Genomic DNA, 19,174 nt, shown 5'->3' with positions numbered 1-19,174 from the left:
CTCCAGATGAATGTTGTCCTTATTTAAGCATTTTAACCCCAGGAAGCCATGTTTTGAAAGAAGGTTGCAGTGATAGTACTTTGCTTAATACAGTTTGAATCTTGTAAAATGATTAGTTAGCTTACAAGTCACCTAAGGAAATGTACTTTTACTTTCTTATAACAAACCTGTTGTAAAAATTGTGCTTAATCAATTTCCTTGTAGTTTAATTCCCCAGGTTTTACTCTATGATTTGCTAATTGAGAACACAGTTGGATTTTGTTAAAATGTCACATAGTTCAGGATCATCAAAAGCATATACTGAAGGATAGCTCTAAAAGATACCTGAAGAGTATGTAGAGCAATGAAAATGTTACTGGGAAGAAAAGACTTAGGGATATTTAAGGTTTATCTGAGAATATAGACTGTATAACACCAAAGTGTTTCTCTACTCTCAAAGATGCAAAGTAGCTAACTAGAATAGTCTGTCTTACATCTCTATTAGGGTAATAACTTGACTTCAGGTTCTGAGAACAGGAATGCACGAAGTGTAATTACAAAAAAAAGGACCCTAGTCTCATCTTTCCATATCTGTATGTAAGCTCATGGCACAGTCTAGATAAAGTCAGCTTTGATAAGTTCCTACCTCTCTGCTTCAGATTTTGAGGGATGTCTTGAGCCCTGTTTTAGAATTTTTTTTTAAGCTTCCAGCACTTTCCAAAATATTTCATGCAGTCTCCTGCAGTCTTCCTCAATGCCAGTGCTGGAAGAAGTCAGTGCTTGGACCAGTTTGTAGTGCTTATCTTCAGCTCTTTGACGCCATGGGAGGCAAGGAATGCTGTGTTAGAGATTGCTTTTTAAGAATGCCAAAAACATAATCTTTAAAGTACCTTTTTCTTATCTTTGTATAGAATTCTTCATTGCCACTTAACTATCCTAAAACACAGTGGTTATAGTTGATTTATTACATTTTTTTCAAGAGCTTTAGTTATATAAAAGATTTTTTTATTTAATGAGTTGCATGTTTCCAAACATTTGTCAGCCTGTTACATCCCAAACACACCAAAGGTTGAACATGGTACCTGGTTCTTAATGAAAACTTGGTATTTTACAGTGTAAGTTGTGATAGAAGTATGCACACCTAGCTTTCAGAATACCTTAAGTTCTGAGAATATAAGGTAGAGAAGATAATTCTGTATTCCTGAAGGAGGAGAATGCTAGGATACCAGGATAAGGAGATAAGGTGTTACCTGAGGGTAGACTAGTATGGGTGGAGTGTAGAAGATACATGGTGAGTAATAAGAAACCAAACTAAAGGTGAATAAAGATTTCCAGCTAAATGTGGCAGATTAAGATGCATGTTTGTCTCCACTCCTTAAACCCTCCTAGAAGATAGTAAAAGAATAAAGGCATAAGCCCCTGAGGACAAAAAATAATGTGGTAGAAGTAAAACACAGAAGAGAAAACAACAAACTTTTGAAAGGTAAGAAGCTAATGGGTAAATGATGCCAAACTTAGCAGGCCATAGAGCTGAGTGTAAGCCAACAACAAGCAAGTACATTAGTGTTGAAAAACCTTAGGAAGATTCAGATCTTGGATTTACCAGGTACTTTGGAGGTAGGCATATCCATGGGGTGACAGAGTGTTGGACACAGCAATTAAGCACACACACACATATGGAAAAAACTGAGAACAAAAAGATTTATTTATATGAAAGAGCATTTTAATCACTTCTATCACATTCAAGGTTTAAGTCAAGAAAGAAGAAAACATGGTATTTGGGAAATAGGATTCAACACAGGAAGTAATGATAGGAGATCCCAGCGTGGTATCAATGAAGATCAAGCTGTCCAGATAAGAATAGGACAGAGGTATCTAGAAAATGTTTTGCAACCCAGAAGATTAGTAGAATACCTGAAATTTCTGAACACAGTGGAGTTTTAACAGCTATGGCAGAATGGGGGTAATTAATGGTGAAAGTGAAAGTGTTAGTCACTCAGTTGTGTCTGACTCTTTGTGACCCCATGGACTGTAGCCTACCAGGCTTCTCTGTCCATGGAATTCTCCAGGCAAGAATACTGGAGTGGGTTGCCATTTCCTTCTCCAGGGGATCTTACCGACCTCGAGATCGAACCTGGGTCTTCTGCATTGCAGGCAGATTCTTTACCATATGTAAATAGAAAACTAAGCAAGTAGCAACCAAAAAGAAAACTTAAGTACACAATAGAAAACAAAGCTGTGGAAGAGTGGATGTATAATTAAAGCATATTTCATTAGTTAGCTGTGAAGAGTTATTAATATTTAGTCAAGATATAAAGAAAAAAATACTGATATGTACAGACAACTCAGTTTGTTTAATGTGCTTAAGAGCAAGCAAGTTCATCAATCATTGCAAGAGTCTAGAGCCAGGTGATCAATTCAAGTCATGCCTCTGCTTCTTACTTCTTTCCAAATAACTTCTCTGCTTTGTCTGTAAAATGGGGATAGAATAATATCTATCTCTGTCCTAAGAGGTAAATAATGTTAACACTTAGAGCAGTGCCTTGTGTTAGTCAAGTATAAGGAAGAGGAGGATGGCGGCAGGCAAATGAGCTGTACATGAGGGGTGGGTAGAATAAGTTTGAAGTAAAAAGCAATGTAAGCATGTTGCTTAAATGTAAATGTGGAGGTGAACAAAAATAGCTAAAAGTTAAACAGTTTCATCTGGGGAATAGAAATCAGAAGTGTGGTGGGCTGGAACCAGAGGCTGCTTGTCCTCATTGTAAGCCTTGAGTGTTAACTTTGAGTTTCGTACACCTGTGGGAAAACTTAAAAAAAGTGGGAAGATCCTTTCGTTTGAACTTCAAGCACAAAGCATTTTATTTTTTATTGTAGAAATCTTTAAACTTATGCAGAGGTTGAGAGAAAGTATAATGAACTCATCACCTATCTTCACTCATTTTGACCTCCTGGCCAATCCTTGCCAGCATCTCCAGGTACCACCACTGGATTATTTTGGAGCAAGTCCCAAATTTTAAGTGTTTTCAACCAGAAATAGCCTTAGCAGCTATGGTGGGCACACTGCTCAGATCTTCAAGACAACTTGTTGACCTACAGGGAATGATTGCGGTTAACTGATAACTTTTAATCACAGCACTTTTGAGATCTGTTACAGTGTTTGAGCCAAGGCCACACTCTTTCCTGGTTCATCTTGTTGTTGACATCTTAAGAGCATTCAACTGAGAAAATAGCTAAATGGATTCTTTTTAAAGTGTGCAGAAGAGAGCTAACATCAAGCCAGAGATTTACTACTTTTTGAAAGGTCGGTGTCTGGTTGACCTTTGGCTGGTGTTGGGGAGCTAACTTTCAGGAGGATTCTCATTCCTTGATAAAAATGGTTGACTGTGCATAAGCTCTTCAAAAGAAATATGGATTATGCTGAATACCTGCTTCTGAGAGTCTGGAATTTTGGTATGTGCTAGGCATTGAATGCTGATGTGATCAATTCCTAATAAAACTCTTGAGCATTCTTTACTGCACATCCCTGGTAGACAACATTATAACACATATGTTGTCAGAATTTGTTGCTGAAGGAATTAAGCACATTTTGTGTGACTACTGGGAATGGACTGCTTGATCTTGTACCTGATTTCCTCTGGACTTGACCTTATGTTTTTTTTTTTTTCTTTGCTGAATTTCCTTTGTATCCTTTCATTATAGTAAATCATAGCCATGGGAAGAACTGTGTGCTCTTCAGTGAGAATGAGACCTGTGAGTTCCCCCAACAAATCACTGAACCTGACGTGGGGACCCCAGCACATTAAAAAAAAAAAAAAATCACACCTGAAATTTACGATGATTCCTTAAAATCAAATAACCAGTCAATATTCAGACTTATTTGTTTTTAAAATGTATTCTTGGAATGTACAGATAAGGATAAAATTAAGATTCATCCATTGCATGTTGTTGCTAGGTTAAGTCTCAACCTACAGATCCCCCCTACTTTTTTTTTTTCCCTTATTATTTGTTTATGCAAGTGACAGTTTATTCAGTTTTCCCACAGTTGGGACTTCACTGATTACATTTCTGTTAATGTTAGTTTCCTGAAAGTTTATACAGTCATCCCTTGGTATCCATAGGGCATTGGTTCTAGGACCCTGGTCCATACCAAAATCCATGGATGCTCAAGTTTCTTAAAAAAAAAAAAGACTTTTGGGGGTATAACCTATACACATCCTCGTGTTTAAATCATGTGTAGATTAATTGTAATACCTAATACAATGTAGATATTCTGTAAATAGTTGTAAATACTATATAGTAAAAGTGCTCAGTTGTGTCTGACTCTTTGTGACCCCATGGACCATATCCCACCAGGCTCCTCTGTCCATGGAATTCTCCAGGCCAGAATACTGGAGTGGGTAGCTGTTCCCTTCTCCAGGGGATCTTCCCAATCCAGGGATCGAACTCACATGTCCCGCATTGCAGGCAGATTCTTTACTGTCTGAGTCACCAGGGAAGCCCAAATACAATGTAAATGCTGTATTGGGACTTCCCTGATGGTCCAGTGGTTAACTCTGAGCTCCCAATGGAGGGAGTAGGTTTGATCCCTGGTTGGGGAACTAAGATCCCACATACTGTGTGTCCAATAAATAAAATAAAACATTTGAAAAAAAATGCTGTATAAATAGTTGTTGGAACCTGGCAAATTGAACTTCTGCTTTTTGGAACTTTCTGGAAATTTTTTCTGGTTATTTTCCAACAGTGATTGGTTGACTCTATGGATGCAGAACCATCCATATATATGTACCTAGAGGTTTGATTGGTTTTAAATTTCATCATTTGATAAGGCTAGTTTAGAGATGCTGTTTATTTACCTATTGCATGACATTGAGAAACATATAATACCTGCTTTCCCTTTCTTTTTTTGTGGGAAGATTTGGGTGTTGTCACTCTGATAAATCCATTGTGAAATTTGCTGCCAGCTTTTAGTGGTTTTAGTAGCCATTAACCTTTACCTTCCCAGGTGGTGCAGTGGAAGAGAATCTGCCTGCCAATGCAGGAGATGCGGGTTTGATCACTGGGCCAGGAAAGACCCCCTGGGAGTAGGAAATGGCAACCTACTCCAGTATTCTTGCCTGGAAAATTCCATTGACAGAGGAACCTGGGGGGCTGTAGTTCATGGGGTCACAAAGAGTTGGACACGACTGAGTGACTGAGCACCCACACAACCTTTACCTAGAATTGCTATGTAATGAAATGTGGTAACAATGGTAATATTTCTCTTTCCTTCACTTGTTAGCTATATAGCTCTTTCATAAAGAACTTTCCTTAACAGTTGATTCATATACGAAAGGTAGAATAAACTGTCAATTGTTGAACTTTTTCAGTGTTCAGAGTGAGTAAATTCCCTAGCATCCTCCAAAGGATCCTCCAAGGTCAGTGAGATTTTTACTAAGTATCATGTGAACTAATGGATTTTAATACTTGCTTTAATTTAACTCAGCTCTTTGTGGTGCCCAAGTTGTCTCATCTCTAGCCTGTGGAAGCTCCTTCAAGTTGAACCTGACTTAATGAGGATTTCTTTACACTCAGGTACAACAGGATGTCCCAAGCTCTCCTGTTTCCTGCCGAGGACTGGATTCAGCCATTTCTTTAAAGAGCTTTGGTTCTTTAGAGTGTATAGTCGGCTGTTGATTGATACTTACTTTGATCGTGTTTCTAGGTCTTCACATTGGAAACAGCTAAGAAATGTTTGTATTGATACTTCCAATTAATTTTAGAGTTGAAGGGCTATCATTTAATCTTTTATTTTTTCTCTTACCCGAGAATCATAGTTCTGATAATGTCAGCATTACCTTGCTGTATTCTACTCATAAGATGGTTTCAGACTAACAGTGCTACTATTGCAAACAATATTAGTGAAAAGTTCGTGTATTTTTTACTTTCTCCTTAGTAGATAAGTATCACTCCACTGGGAATATAGAGTTAATTTAGTGTATTTTCAAGTCACTTAAGAGTTTGTATTTAAGCCACTTTTTTCATTTTGCTTTTGATTTTTAGTGATTTATCACATTTTGTAAATTTATGATCATGTGAAACATTACATGGTTCTAAAGGAAAAATGTCAATAAGTACATTAAGAAAAACAGTATCCATCTTGGTTCCTTCTAGCCTATTTCTTATCTCTTTTTGTGGTAAATAAATGAGTTTTGGTTTATCCTTTTATGTCAAAATATAAGTATTTGTGTGTGATTACATGTGTACTCACACATATATACACACTTCTATATGTACATAATATAAGTCAATCGTGTCTGACTCTTTTGCAACCCCGTGGACTGTAGCCCACCAGCCTCGTCTATCCATGAAATTTTCCAGGTAAGAATACTGAAATGGGTATCCATTTCCTCCTCCAGGGGATCTTCCCAACCCTGGGATCAAACGCATGTCTCCTGCATTGGCAGGTGGATTCTTTACCACAGAGCCACCTGGGAAGGTATTCTTCAGGCACAAATACTGGAATTGGTTGTCATGCCCTCCTCCATGAGATTTTCCTAACCCAGGGATTCAACCCGAGTCTCCTGTATCTCCTGCATTGGCAGGCAGGTTCTTTACCACTAGCATGGCATGGGAAGCCCATGTACAAATATATTTATCTCAACACATACTTAATAGAAGATAAATATTGTTTGCATCTTGTGTTTTTTGAGTTAATATATCTCTCCATATATATGTATCACTCCAGCAAATGTCATATTCCTTTCCATTATATAATTGTATCATGTAGTAGGTAGTTTCCTATTGTGGACATTTGGTTATTTCTAGTCCTGCTGTTACAGATAGTGCAGCCTTGTGTATGTGTCTTTTCATGGGGTGTTTTGCTTCTTAATGTTTGGGACAGATTCCTAGAGTAGATAGAATTCCTGGATCGAAAGGTAAATACATAAGCAGTTTTGCTGGGTATTGCCAAATTCCCCTCTTCAAGGAGACCGTATCAGTTTGTATTCCCATCAGCAGTGTTTGAGAATGCCTGTTTTTCTACAGCCTATGAACACATTGTTATCAGGCTTCACAAAATGTTTTAAGTAGATCTGTGTTTTAGAGTCTTTGGCCAAAGTATGGTGGCATCTAAGGAGTCTAAAACAGGGAGATGAGTTGGCCTTGACAGCCTCAGAGAAATGCAAGCCTTTACTGAGGTTATAGAGTTACATTAAAGAAGCATTGACAGTATGCATAAGGAGGACTTAGTAATGATGGAGAGATTGGGGGTAACTTCAATTTCTGGGAGTATGAAAAATTAAAGAATACTGAGCATCAGCAGATTAGAGGATGGGAGAATTTCTTGAATTTGAGGTGCTCCTGAAATACATGTTAGAGATGCAGTTGGATATATGAACCTGAAGAGAAATTTGGGTTAGAGCATTTGAGTCATCCCTGTGTGATATGTGTAAATGAAGATGCTGAGGAAAAGAATAAAAGTGATAATGGAGCCTCAGCGTGTTCTTGACTTTGGTAAAAATAGTTTTATGGGTCCTTTCTATGTCTTCTTACTTAGCAGCTGATTTAACACCTCTGGGTGGCATTAGAAAAAGTATACTTCATTTTCATGACTTTTACACACTATACATAAAGATTGTGTATTCATATGCTCTACAATGTAATTCTGTTCTGAAGTCATACAAACTTAGTTTCAGGGCAAACATAGCTTAAATTCCTTTGATATAGGGAATGGTTTATTTTGACTCATCTCCAGTAAACATGATTTTATATATGATTTTAAAACTTTTTAAAATATTTCCATTCTTGGTATCTAACTTTGGCAATCATAGGCAAATGGAGAGTTCTTGCCAGTGAAATACCCTTTTTTCCCTATATTAACCATACAGGAGTATATGATAATGTCAGGATGTAAAAATCATGTTATAGCTGAGAAGAGGATCTCATATAAAAGAATAGTTTTCTATCATTTATGGCCTTAAGAATATTGAGTCAGGAAACACATTCACTACGTCAGAATTAGAAAAGCCCTAAAATAGCTAGTTAAAAGTCTTCACCATTTTAGTTTTCAAAACAACCGTATGGGCTAGTTAGTTAACCATTAGGTATTTACACGTGAGAGACAGTCATGTGTAAACTAAACACAGGTAGAACTAAAACAGCGAAGCTTGGTAACTTCCCCAAGGATACACAGTAGTAGGAAGCTAAAATGGAATTTAAACCCAGGCAGGGTGAAAATACAACATATTTTGAGTGAAGAGACAGGATGATAAAGGATTCAAAACTTTATGTTAATTCATTTATAATGTTTTATACTTAAAGGGTGGCAGGGTGACCAACTTAGACTATCAAGGATTAGGTCTTTAGTGGAGACTATGTATATTTCTTCTTGGCACTTAAGCTGTGGAACTCATTGTGTTTATCTTTGGTCCAGTATCAAGTATATTCTCTTGCCTATGTCAGAGCTATGTGAAAACAAAGTGACTTTTTTTAGAGTTAGAGCTGCCCTCTTCTCACTCACTGTCCAAGCAGAGGTTGCTCGGAGGCTTGTGGTAAAGGGGCATTGTAGCACTGAGGGTGAATGGACCAATCCTTTTTAAGGCCCCTTGTGAGTCTGAGATTTTTTTTTTCTTTTTTCGTCTCTGCTTAACTAAAATTTGAAGAAGTTTGATTAAATTGAGTGATTAGCTAAAATCCCACCAGGATTAATATCCATTTATTATAAATAAGTTAGACATACGGTGAGAGTCCTAGGCCTGCATAGTACTTGTTTGATTTGGAAGAACCGAGACAAGCTGCTAGAGCTGCTTCCAACTTCAGGCTCACTTACATTTTGAGTACACCACCCAATTGGTTAAGGGTTAATGGTCTTTTCCCTTAGTTACTACCTTGTTAATGCCATCACAAAATGCTGTGATATTTAACTATTCTTGTGTTTCTATATAGCACAGTAGCTTATCAAACTTGAGTATGCTTGAGAATTGCTGAGAGGATTTGTGAAAATAGACCACTGGGCCTCACTCCCAGAGTTTGAGTCAGATCAGAAGTGGAGTTAGGAGTTTGCATTTATAGCATGTTCCCAAACGGAACCACTGCTTAGAGAACCAATGCTATATTAGTCTGACCTACCCCAGGAGATTGAGTTTTCCAAGAGCAGGAACCAGAAATTACTTGTTTCCTTATCCCTCTACTAGCGAGCAATACATAAAGACAACAGATCTTATTAATGTTATAGAAAGCACTATGGACTGTTACATTGCTATTTTTGCCTATGGATACCAGATGTTAGGCCCCAAATAGAGGAACCTTCTTTTAAGTTCAAATCAGGTTTAGGTTTGTTAAACCTTTAGAAATTCAAATAAGATCAAGATTCTACTGGAATTCTTTTGCATGGGCTTCCCAGGTGGCGCTAGTGGTAAAGAACCTGCCTGCCAGTGCAGGAGACTTTAGAGACGTGGGTTCGATCCCTGGGTCAGGCAGATCCCTGGAGGAGGGCATGTCTCTCCAGGATTCTTGCGTAGAGAATCCCATGGACAGAGGAACCTGATGGGCTACAGTCTAGAGGGTCGCACAGAGTAAGACATGACTGAAGCAACCTAGCATTCACGCATATTCTTATTATGCATAAAGCAAATGGCAGAGCTGGATAAACTAATTCCAAGTTCAGGAAGAGATCAGCATCTAGTCTTACTAAAGTAATTTTTAAATGTGGGTTAAGAAAATGTAGAAAAGAAGAACTTGGTTTTTTTACCTACCCCTACTCATCATTCCCCATCACCTCCCTCCCCAAGCTAATTAAGAATGACTTATTAAGATTTTAACAAGACTTGTTTATTCTGGCATTTAAAATCAGAAATAAATATAATTTACTTAAGTGCCATTAAGAGTAAAATTATTAGGCTTTTATACATATTGCATATAATTTTAGTCTTCCATGCTGATAATCATAATCATAAGCAGTGTTCTGTGATTCTTTTTCCTCAGATACCCGGAAAGTGGTACTGTAGAAATAAATGTCAAGGATCTTCGACCACGAGCTAGAACCACTTTGAGATGGAATGAACTAAATGTTGGTGATGTGGTAATGGTTAATTACAATGTAGAAAGTCCTAGTAATAGAGGATTTTGGTTTGATGCAGAAATCACTACATTGAAGACAATCTCAAGGACCAAAAAAGAACTTCGTGTAACTGTTTTCTTGGGGTAAGATTCTCTTCACTGATGCCATTTAATTGCTGAATTAAGAAATGTAATTTTTAAGTGTTAAGCACATGTTCTTTAATTTAAAAAAAGATGGAATCCATGAAAGATGGAAATTTCCATACCTCGAGGAAAACTTTTTAATAAATTTCTTGAATTTTTTATTAAGAATGACCCTTAAATCTCCATTGCTACTTTAAGGCTGGAAGTATTATTTGAAAGCACCTTGGAAATAATTGAACATGTTATTAGAGAAATTTTTGTCTACTGTCCAGGATTCTACTAGGCTAAACCAATAATATACAGATGTGTTTCAATACCTATGTTTGCTCTGAAGATGTGTTGATAGAATAGAAATGACTGTCTACCTAGCCAGCTGTCTGCTGGACTTGAAAGACTAGCAAAAATTTTCCTTTATAGTAATTTTATTTAACTTAGGAACTTAAAACCACCTTTGAAAAGAATTCAAAACGTAAAATGTCACCCAAGATTTCTATCACTCAGATACTTCCATCGTTAATTCTTTAAGAAATACTCTTGTATGTTTCCTTCAAATGGTACAAGTACTATGCATTGTTTCAAAGCTACCTTTTTACACTTGGAAAAATGTTGTCAACACTGTTTTGTGTTCAGTTCTGAAGAAAATGAGAAATAGTCACTAATTTACTTTTTAAAAAAAGTCTGCCAAAGTATTTCCAATTCTTTATCATGATGCTTAAGTAAAAACCTTGTGTATGCACTTTTGTGCATTTTTCTTTAGAATGAATTTTTAAGAGTACATTTGCTGTGTTGAGCATTGCGGATACTAGAACGACCCTGACAGTTTTCTTTTACTTAAGAGAAGCAGCCAAACTAACATACTTGTTAAGTTCTGGTTAACTGATTATGCATTGTACATATATATAAGGGATACATATATATCTAGTTTAATATTGAGATGACAAATCTAAGATTAAGCATCTGCTTATGATGAGTAATATAATACAGAAGTTGGTAAACTGTGGCCTGTTGGCTACCTGTTTTATGAAAAGAAATTTTTATTGGAACACAGCAGTGCCCATTTATGTTTTAGCTAAAACTGGCTTTTTTATCTGTGTATTCAACAGCATTGTTGAGTGGCTGCAAAAATGAACCTTAGCGAATTTTAAACTACTTACTCTCTGACCCTTCATGGAAAAAGTCTGCTGACTCCTAAGATAAAGAAAAAGATTGTGAGCTTTTATTTTAGAAAACCATTTCAGAACTTAGTGCAAACACAAGTGTGATTCTGTTGTCAGGCTAAGGATGTAATAACGCAATTAACAGATTTCTAAGTAGCTTGAAATTCTGACATGGATACAAATCATGAAGGAAAGGAGAAAGCATCTACATAAATTAGTTATATAGAGATTCTTATAATGTACATAGGTGTAGGAAGTGAAAAAAAAAAGCATGTATACACAGCAGTACTTGTAACATTGAGCTAAAAAAGCTTGCTATTTAAAACGTTTTCCTGAGTAATTTTGAGGTACAGTTAAAGAGTGGAGCACTCTGGCTTTAGGGACTAGAGAAAAGATTGAGTGGAAATTACAGATAGGCAAATATTGACTCATGAGAAAATGGTGGTATTTGAGGGCTGTCCCAAAATAAAACACACTGTCCTATAAAGGCTTACGTTTGCTGTCATTTAGGTTTTTACTAGACTTGTTAAGGATACAGGAGCCAAGAAAGGAGTCACTTTGGCTTGTGGATGGGAATTTTTTTTCATTGTTAGAAATCTTTTCCCTTCACTGGAAGGAGTTTGGTGCTGTTACAGACAGTGCTTCCATGACATTATACTTCTGTCCTGCTGCTTATGTGTGTTAGTTTCTGTTGGGTGAGTGTTGTCTAGAAGAAGATTGTAGAACTTGTGCATCTCTAACTTTAGTAGATAGAACCAAATATTTAAGTGGTTATACCAGATTCCACTTCGACCATAGTAAGTTCAAATTGCTCTGCATTCTTAACCACACTTAATTTTGTCAGACTTGAGTTTTTGGTACTCAGGTGAGTTTCTAATAATACACTATTGTGGTGGTAATTTACGCTTCCCTGACTATTAATGAGATTGAGAACCGTATGTTTATTGGCTATTTGGATATCTCTTGTAAGAATCCTGTTTCAAGCGTTAAGGATCCTGTTTCAAGCATTGGTATATGTTGTAGTTAATTAGGTAGTCTCTCATTGAATTTTTAGGAGTTCTAGTTATGGTAACTTGACCATTTCAGTTATATGTGGAGAAAATACCTGCTTCAATTCTGTGGCTTATCTTTTTTCCCTATGTTTGAATAGTAGTCTTAATTTTAGGTGGTCAAATTTATCAAAAATTTCCCCTTATGCTTATACTTTCTGTGTCTTGATTTAAGAAACCTTCTGAGGGTTGGTCAGGGTGGGAGATGGGTGAGAGTGGTTAAAAGGTACAAACTTCCAGTTATATAAGTTGTAGGGATATAATGTACAGCATGGTGACTATAGTTAATAATGTACTGTATATTTTAAAGCTGCTTAGAGAGTAGATCTTAAAAATTTTTATCACAAGGAAAAAATTTGTAACTGTGGGGTGTTGGATGTTAACTAATCTTTTTGTGGTAAACTTTTCTGTATATCAAGTCATTATGCTGTACACCTTCAGTTCAGTTTAGTCGCTCAGTCGTGGCCGACTCTTTATGATCCCGTGGACTGCAGCACACCAGGCCTCCCTGTCCATCACAAACTCCCATAGTTTACTCAGACTCATGTCCATTGAGTCTGTGATGAGACATCCAACCATCTCATTCTCTGTCATCCTCTTCTCCCACCTTCAATCTTTCTCAGCATCAGGGTCTTTTCAAATGAATCAGTTCTTTGCATCAGGTGGCCAAAGTGTTGGAGTTTCAGCTTCAGCATCAGTCCTTCCTATGAATATTCAGGACTGATTTCCTTTAGGATGGACTGGTTGGATCTCCTTGCTGTCCAAGGGACTCTCGAGTCTTCTCCAGCACCACAGTTCAAAAACATCAATTCTTCGGTGCTTAGCTTTCTTAATAGTCCAACTCTCACATCTGTACATGACTACTGGAAAAGCTTCATGTCTAGCTTTGACTAGACAGACCTTTGTTGGCAAAGTAATGTGTCTGCTTTTTAATAATCTATCTAGGTTGGTCATAACTTTTCCAAGGAGCAAGCATCTTTTAATTTCATGGCTGCAGTCACCATCTGCAGTGATTTTGGAGCCCCCCAAAATAAAGTCTGTCACTATTTCCACTGTTTCCCCATCTCTTTGCCATGAAGTGATGGGACCAGATGCCATGATCTTCGTTTTCTGAATGTTGAGCTTTAAGCCAACTTCTTCACTCTCCTCTTTCACTTTCATCAAGAGGCTTTTTAGTTCCTCTTCACTTTCTGCCATAAGGGTGGTGTCATCTGCATATCTGAGGTTATTGAGATTTCTCCCAGCAATCTTGATTCCAGCTTGTGTTTCATCCAGCCCAGCATTTCTCATGATGTACTCTGCATAGACGTTAAATAAGCAGAGTGGACAATATACAGCCTTGACATACTCCTTTCCCTATTTGGAACCAGTCTGTTGATCCATGTCCAGTTCTAACTGTTGCTTCTTGACCTGCATACAGATTTCTCAGGAGGCAGGTCAGGTGGTCTGGTACACCTTAGACTTAAACAATTGTATGTCAGTTATATCTCAGTAAAACATGGAGTGGAGCAGAGGGGAGAAACTTCTCCCTACTCATAGAACATAAAGATATTCTCCATTATTACCTTATAAAAGCTTAATACCAGCTTTCTTTAGCTCTTTAATCCACTTGAAGTAGGTTTTTTGGTACAATGTGAGGTAAACATTAGACTTGCCTTAATACATGTGAATAATCATTTTTCCTGGCATCATCATTTAAAAGGCCATTCATCCATCTGATCTCTATTTTGTATCATTGGTTTGTTTTGTATATCCTTACATAAGTTTCATACTTTCATAATATGACAGAGCATTCTAGTCATCTTGGTAACATCTACATAAAAACCATTAGGAATTTGATAAGTACAGGATTAAATCTAATCTATGAGTGTGATTTCTTTGCATTTATTTAGGTCTTTAATATGATTTTGTCATGCTTTTAATTAGGTTAGGCATGTGCGCTCAGTAGTGTCTGACTCTGTGATCCCATGGACTGTAGCCACCCCCAGGCTCCTCTGTCCATGAGATTCTCTGGGCAAGAATAATGGAATAGGTTGCCATTTCCTTCTCAAGGGGATTTTCCCAACCCAGGGATTGAACCCAGGTCCCTGTGTCTTCTGCATTGGTAGGTGGATTCTTTACCCCTGGTGCCACCTGGGAAGCCCTTTTTATTAGATTGGACCATATGAAATGTTTTTATAGATTCAAAATATTTGAATGTTGACAATTATATGACTCAGCCTGGTAGAATTCTCTCCAGAGGTCTGATCTTATGTGTCTTTTATTCTTATTTAGCCTCAGGTACCACTTGTTATAAGTAAATAAATTTCGTTTTTCTTTCTTACTGGTATGTAAATAACCTTTGATTTTGGATCCATTATCTTTACTAGAGTTATTAATTTTAATTTACATGTAGGTAGTTTTGGGGTTTTTATGCTTGTAATCATAATCTGTGAATTATGTTTGTGTTAGTCACTCAGTCATGTCCGACTCTTTGCGATCCCACGGACTATAGCCTGCCAGGCTCCTCTGTCCATGAAATTTCCCAGGCAAGAATACTGGAGTGGTTTGCCATTCCCTTCTCCATGAATTACATTTATGTGTTCTTTTTCCTTTGATCTTTAACTTTGTCTTCATTCACCAGTTGCCACTTGGTTGTTAGAAAGAGGTGGTGAGAGTAGGTATCTTTTTTTTTCCCCCACCCTGATTGCCAAGAAAAAACTTTGTTGAACATTTTACTAATACTTACAATGTTTGACAGGTATTTTGTAGGTATGCTTTCCTGGATTTGGCTTGACAGTATTTTGTGTAGGATTTTTCCATTTGGGTTAGTGAGTGAAATCTGTATATTATCTTTCTTATCTAGCTATCCTTTACAAATTATGTTGATTTTATAAAAATAGTGTGCTGTAATATTTTTCTGTTTTATGGTAGAATTTTGTGTCCTTTTCTTGAATGTTTATTAGAACTTCTCAGTTAAGGTCTTTGGGGCTGAGTTTTCTTTGTACAAAGTTGTTGTTTTTTTTTCCCCCCTGTAATGATTATATAGAACTATAAGGTGCAAAGGAAGAAGCAAATAGAGGACATGATTTTTAATCTGCCTTGGAGATTTGATAAGGGAACTTGGAGTTAAAGTTCATTATTGTTTCTAATTTTTAATGTGAGTACCAAAAGGTGAATATGCTTAAACTATCTAGTTAACACATTGTATTTTTCACTTGTCATTTCTATTTCTATTTGAGCTTTGAAGAAAATAGAAGTCTAGGGTTTAAATCCATTTTTCCAACTTTTGTTCACTTACTCTTGTTTACTTAATACTATATAAAATTATATTAGATTAGAGTTTCCTAAGTAGAATTTGAATCCTACTTAGCAAAAACAAAAAAAAAAATTTAACCTCAAACTATGAATATACTTAACGTATTTTGCATCTTTTTTATAGGGTTTCATTTACTAAATTTTATCTATACTTGTTTATCATAACATCGCTAGTGGTGATTTTATTATTGAATGTACCATTTTTACAGAATATAAACTTGATGTCCATATCAAGTTATAAATCAAAGTTTACTGTATTCCAACCATATTGGCCTCCTTATGTTGCTTAATCATACAAACATGCTCCTGTTTCAGAGCCTTTGCCCTTGACCATTTCCTCTTACTGGTCTACTCCACACCGGTATTCATTTGACTGGCTTTGTCTTTTGTTTTATTCTTTATTCAAACATCACTTTGAAAGACAACTTTCTTGATCATGCTGTGTAAAATCATACACACCCGGCATGGGTTACTTAAATTCTCCTTTAGTCTAACTGAATTTCTTTATGATACTGATTATCACCTGACATTTATTGTTCTCTCTTGCCCTACTTGTATTAGGTTCTTATTATTGCTGTAACAAATTATCACAGACTTTAGTGGCTTAAATTGGAGAAGGCAATGGCAACCCACTCCAGTACTCTTGCCTGGAAAATCCCAAGGACTGAGGAGCCTGGTAGGCTGCAGTCCATGGGGTTGCGAAGTCGGACACGACTGAGCAACTTCACTTTCGTGCATTGGAGAAGGAAATGGCAACCCACTCCAATGTTCTTGCCTGGAGAATCCTAGGGATGGCAGAGCCTGGTAGGCTGCCGTCTATGGTGTCACACAGAGTCAGACATGACTGAAGCGACTTAGCAGCAGCAGCAATGGCTTAAATAATACAACTTATTATTTTGCAGTTCTGTAAGGCAGAAGACTTACAAATTTTACTGGGCTAAAAGTATCAGCAGGGGGTTGTTTTCCATTTTGGACACTCTGAAAAAAAATATAGTTCCTTGCCTTTTTAAGATTTTAGGGGTTTCCCAGTTCCTTGGCCTATGGCCTACTTCCTCCATTTTTGAAGCCAACAAAGTTGTATCTTTGACTATTCGTTTTTAGTCACATCTTCCTTCAGGCTCTTTCTTCCCTCTTCTACTTTCAAGATCCCCCATGATTACCTTTGGTCTATCTGTATAATCCTATTTAAAGGTTATTAACTTCATAATGTCTGCAGAGTCCCTTTTGCCATGTAGGGTAATATATTCATAGGTTCCTGGGCTGATAACAGATATCTTTGGGGCATATTATTTCGCTAGTCATACCACTAGAATGTTAATGCTTTGATTTTTGTTTTTGTTGCTGTGTGTCAGACCCTGTTCTAAGAACTAGTTAAAATAGATATTCAGGAGATACAGTATTTCACAGAATCTGAAATTAACTTTTCTGTATTTTAACATCTATGAAATTAGGGTGTATCTTAAAATTGCTATTGGACTGACTAAAGTTGGGTTCTTTCAGATACTTGATTTTACTTCTACTAGTTACCTTGGAGTGCCATCTAACTTGAAGTTAAATTTTCTATATCTAGAAATAGGACTAAAGAAGAAAGTATAATATGTAATGGCTTTATGGATAGTATGTAACAGCTTTATGGTCTGACACTATAGCTATAACTGTAATACATGGAAGAAATATACACAGAAATTTTAAAGTATTTTCTATAATCCTAATGATAACTGGTGAAAATGTCTTATGTGTAACGTGGAATAAAGCAAAGAAGTACTTATAGCATTCTCATTTAGGCATCCCTGGTGTCTTTGAGAACTAGGATTTTCTGATTGTGAAAGAAAAGAGAAACAGATAAATAATTGCTTTGTCAAAAGCAAACTTACCCTTCAGTTCTGAATTTGAACAGAAACTGTTTGCATGAGCTCATGAGGTATCTTGTATATGTATTAATGTGTATGTCTCAATTTTGTAGGTTTGTCCACTAAAAAGACCTGAAAATAGCAATCAGTCCAGTTGCAGTAAGCTTTTTAGCACCTAAATTGTGGTCTTGAAATAACCATTTCCACCTAAAAGAAGGCTTCCCGGATAGCTCAGCTGGTAAAAAATCCACCTGCAATGCAGGAGACCCTGGTTCAATTCCTGGCTTGGGAAGTTCCCCTCTGAAGGGTTAGGCTCACCCATTGCAGTATTCTTGGGCTTCCCTGGTGGCTCAGACAGTAAAGAATCTGCCTGGAATGTGGGAGACCTGGGTTCAATCCCTGGGTTGGGAAGATCCCACGGAGGAGGGCATGGCAACCCACTCCAGTATTCTTAACTGGAGAAGCCCCATGGACAAAGGAGCCTGGCAGGCTACAGTCCATGAGGTCGCAAAGAGCCAGACATGACTGAGCGACTTAAGTGCACACACACACACACCCCTAAAAAACCAGGCTTCATTGGAGATAAGACGACAGGCTACAGGCAGAAATGTACCAGAAGAACTAGGGACATCTTGTCTCGCAGATAACAAGGAAGCCCACAAAGACTGCTAAACTCTTGTCAGAAAGATATGAGAGTCAACTGGCTGAAGATGAGACAATTTGACCATCATTAAGGCAAATAATAACTAAAGTGGATTGAAACACCTCAAATATGTAAACTCATAGTAATATGGAAACTGGTCACCTACATAGAATGTTTGAGAGCTATTTTTTTTTTTTAACTGCTAAAGAAAGTATTCCATTTTTTTGTTATATGAGCTATACAACTGAGTTACCAAATAATTGATGTGGTCATGTTTTTCTTTATGGAATTATTTCAGCAAATAAGTGAAAAGGGAGTGAAAGAACTAGAATATCAACATTATCCAATCCCCAGTGAATTAATCTAGTCGTTGAGCGTCTGTGGCTGCTATCATCATAGGAAAAGACAACTAAATAATTAGGTGCTTACTGATGAAAATAGACCTGTAGATGATTTTACTCAAAAAATGAACCTATTTGAGTAAACATTGAGAGGAAGTGTCAGCGGTTTTATTCTATAAAGAGCCAGATAGTGAATAGTTTAACCTTTGGCCGCCAGATGGTCTCTGTCACAACTCAGCTCTGCTGCTGTAGCATGAAACCAGCCATAGAGAATACATAAACGAATAGGCATAGCTGTATTCCAGTAAAACTGGAACACATTTTTTAAAACATGCCTCAAAGCCACAGTTTTTGACCTTTTCACCAGACCAACTACTGATTTACTGGAAACACAAATGACAGAAAAAACTGAAATGAACTTAGGGAATTCAGATATCAAAATCAAAACCATGGGAAACTGTAGGACAAATGGTGGGGGTTCATCAACAAGTTATAAGGGAAAAGATTGGGAATTTAGTTTTTGAAACACAGAACTATATCATATACTTAGGGAGGAAGACAGGTGAGAAGAGTGAAGAAAATTAAGGTAAAGGTGACTCATGGGAGGGCGTGAAGAGGTTTTGACTTGGAGGGAGGATGTGAAGTGCTGAGGGAGTTGATAGTCCTGTCTCTTGTCATG

At 37.0% G+C, this 19,174-nt stretch overlaps 1 protein-coding gene across 3 annotated transcripts in view; it reads left to right on the top strand.

The window, feature by feature from the left end:
• Positions 1-19,174, top strand: part of UHRF2 (ubiquitin like with PHD and ring finger domains 2) — a 72,890-nt gene that overhangs the window by 26,456 nt on the left and 27,260 nt on the right. For all 3 annotated transcript variants that reach the window (NR_198873.1, XM_024995922.2, NM_001434931.1), the window contains exon 4: positions 9,940-10,158. Coding sequence is in view for 2 of the 3 variants with exons in the window: in XM_024995922.2 (XP_024851690.1) it covers positions 9,940-10,158 (219 nt within the window). In the remaining variant the exon portion in view is untranslated. The remainder of the gene's footprint in view (positions 1-9,939; positions 10,159-19,174) is intronic.

Source organism: Bos taurus, chromosome 8 (genome assembly GCF_002263795.3).
Source record: "Bos taurus isolate L1 Dominette 01449 registration number 42190680 breed Hereford chromosome 8, ARS-UCD2.0, whole genome shotgun sequence".
In the NCBI taxonomy this organism is placed as follows: domain Eukaryota; kingdom Metazoa; phylum Chordata; class Mammalia; order Artiodactyla; family Bovidae; genus Bos; species Bos taurus.
Note: the sequence above shows the minus strand (reverse complement) of the source record. Positions and strands in the feature narration are given on the sequence as shown.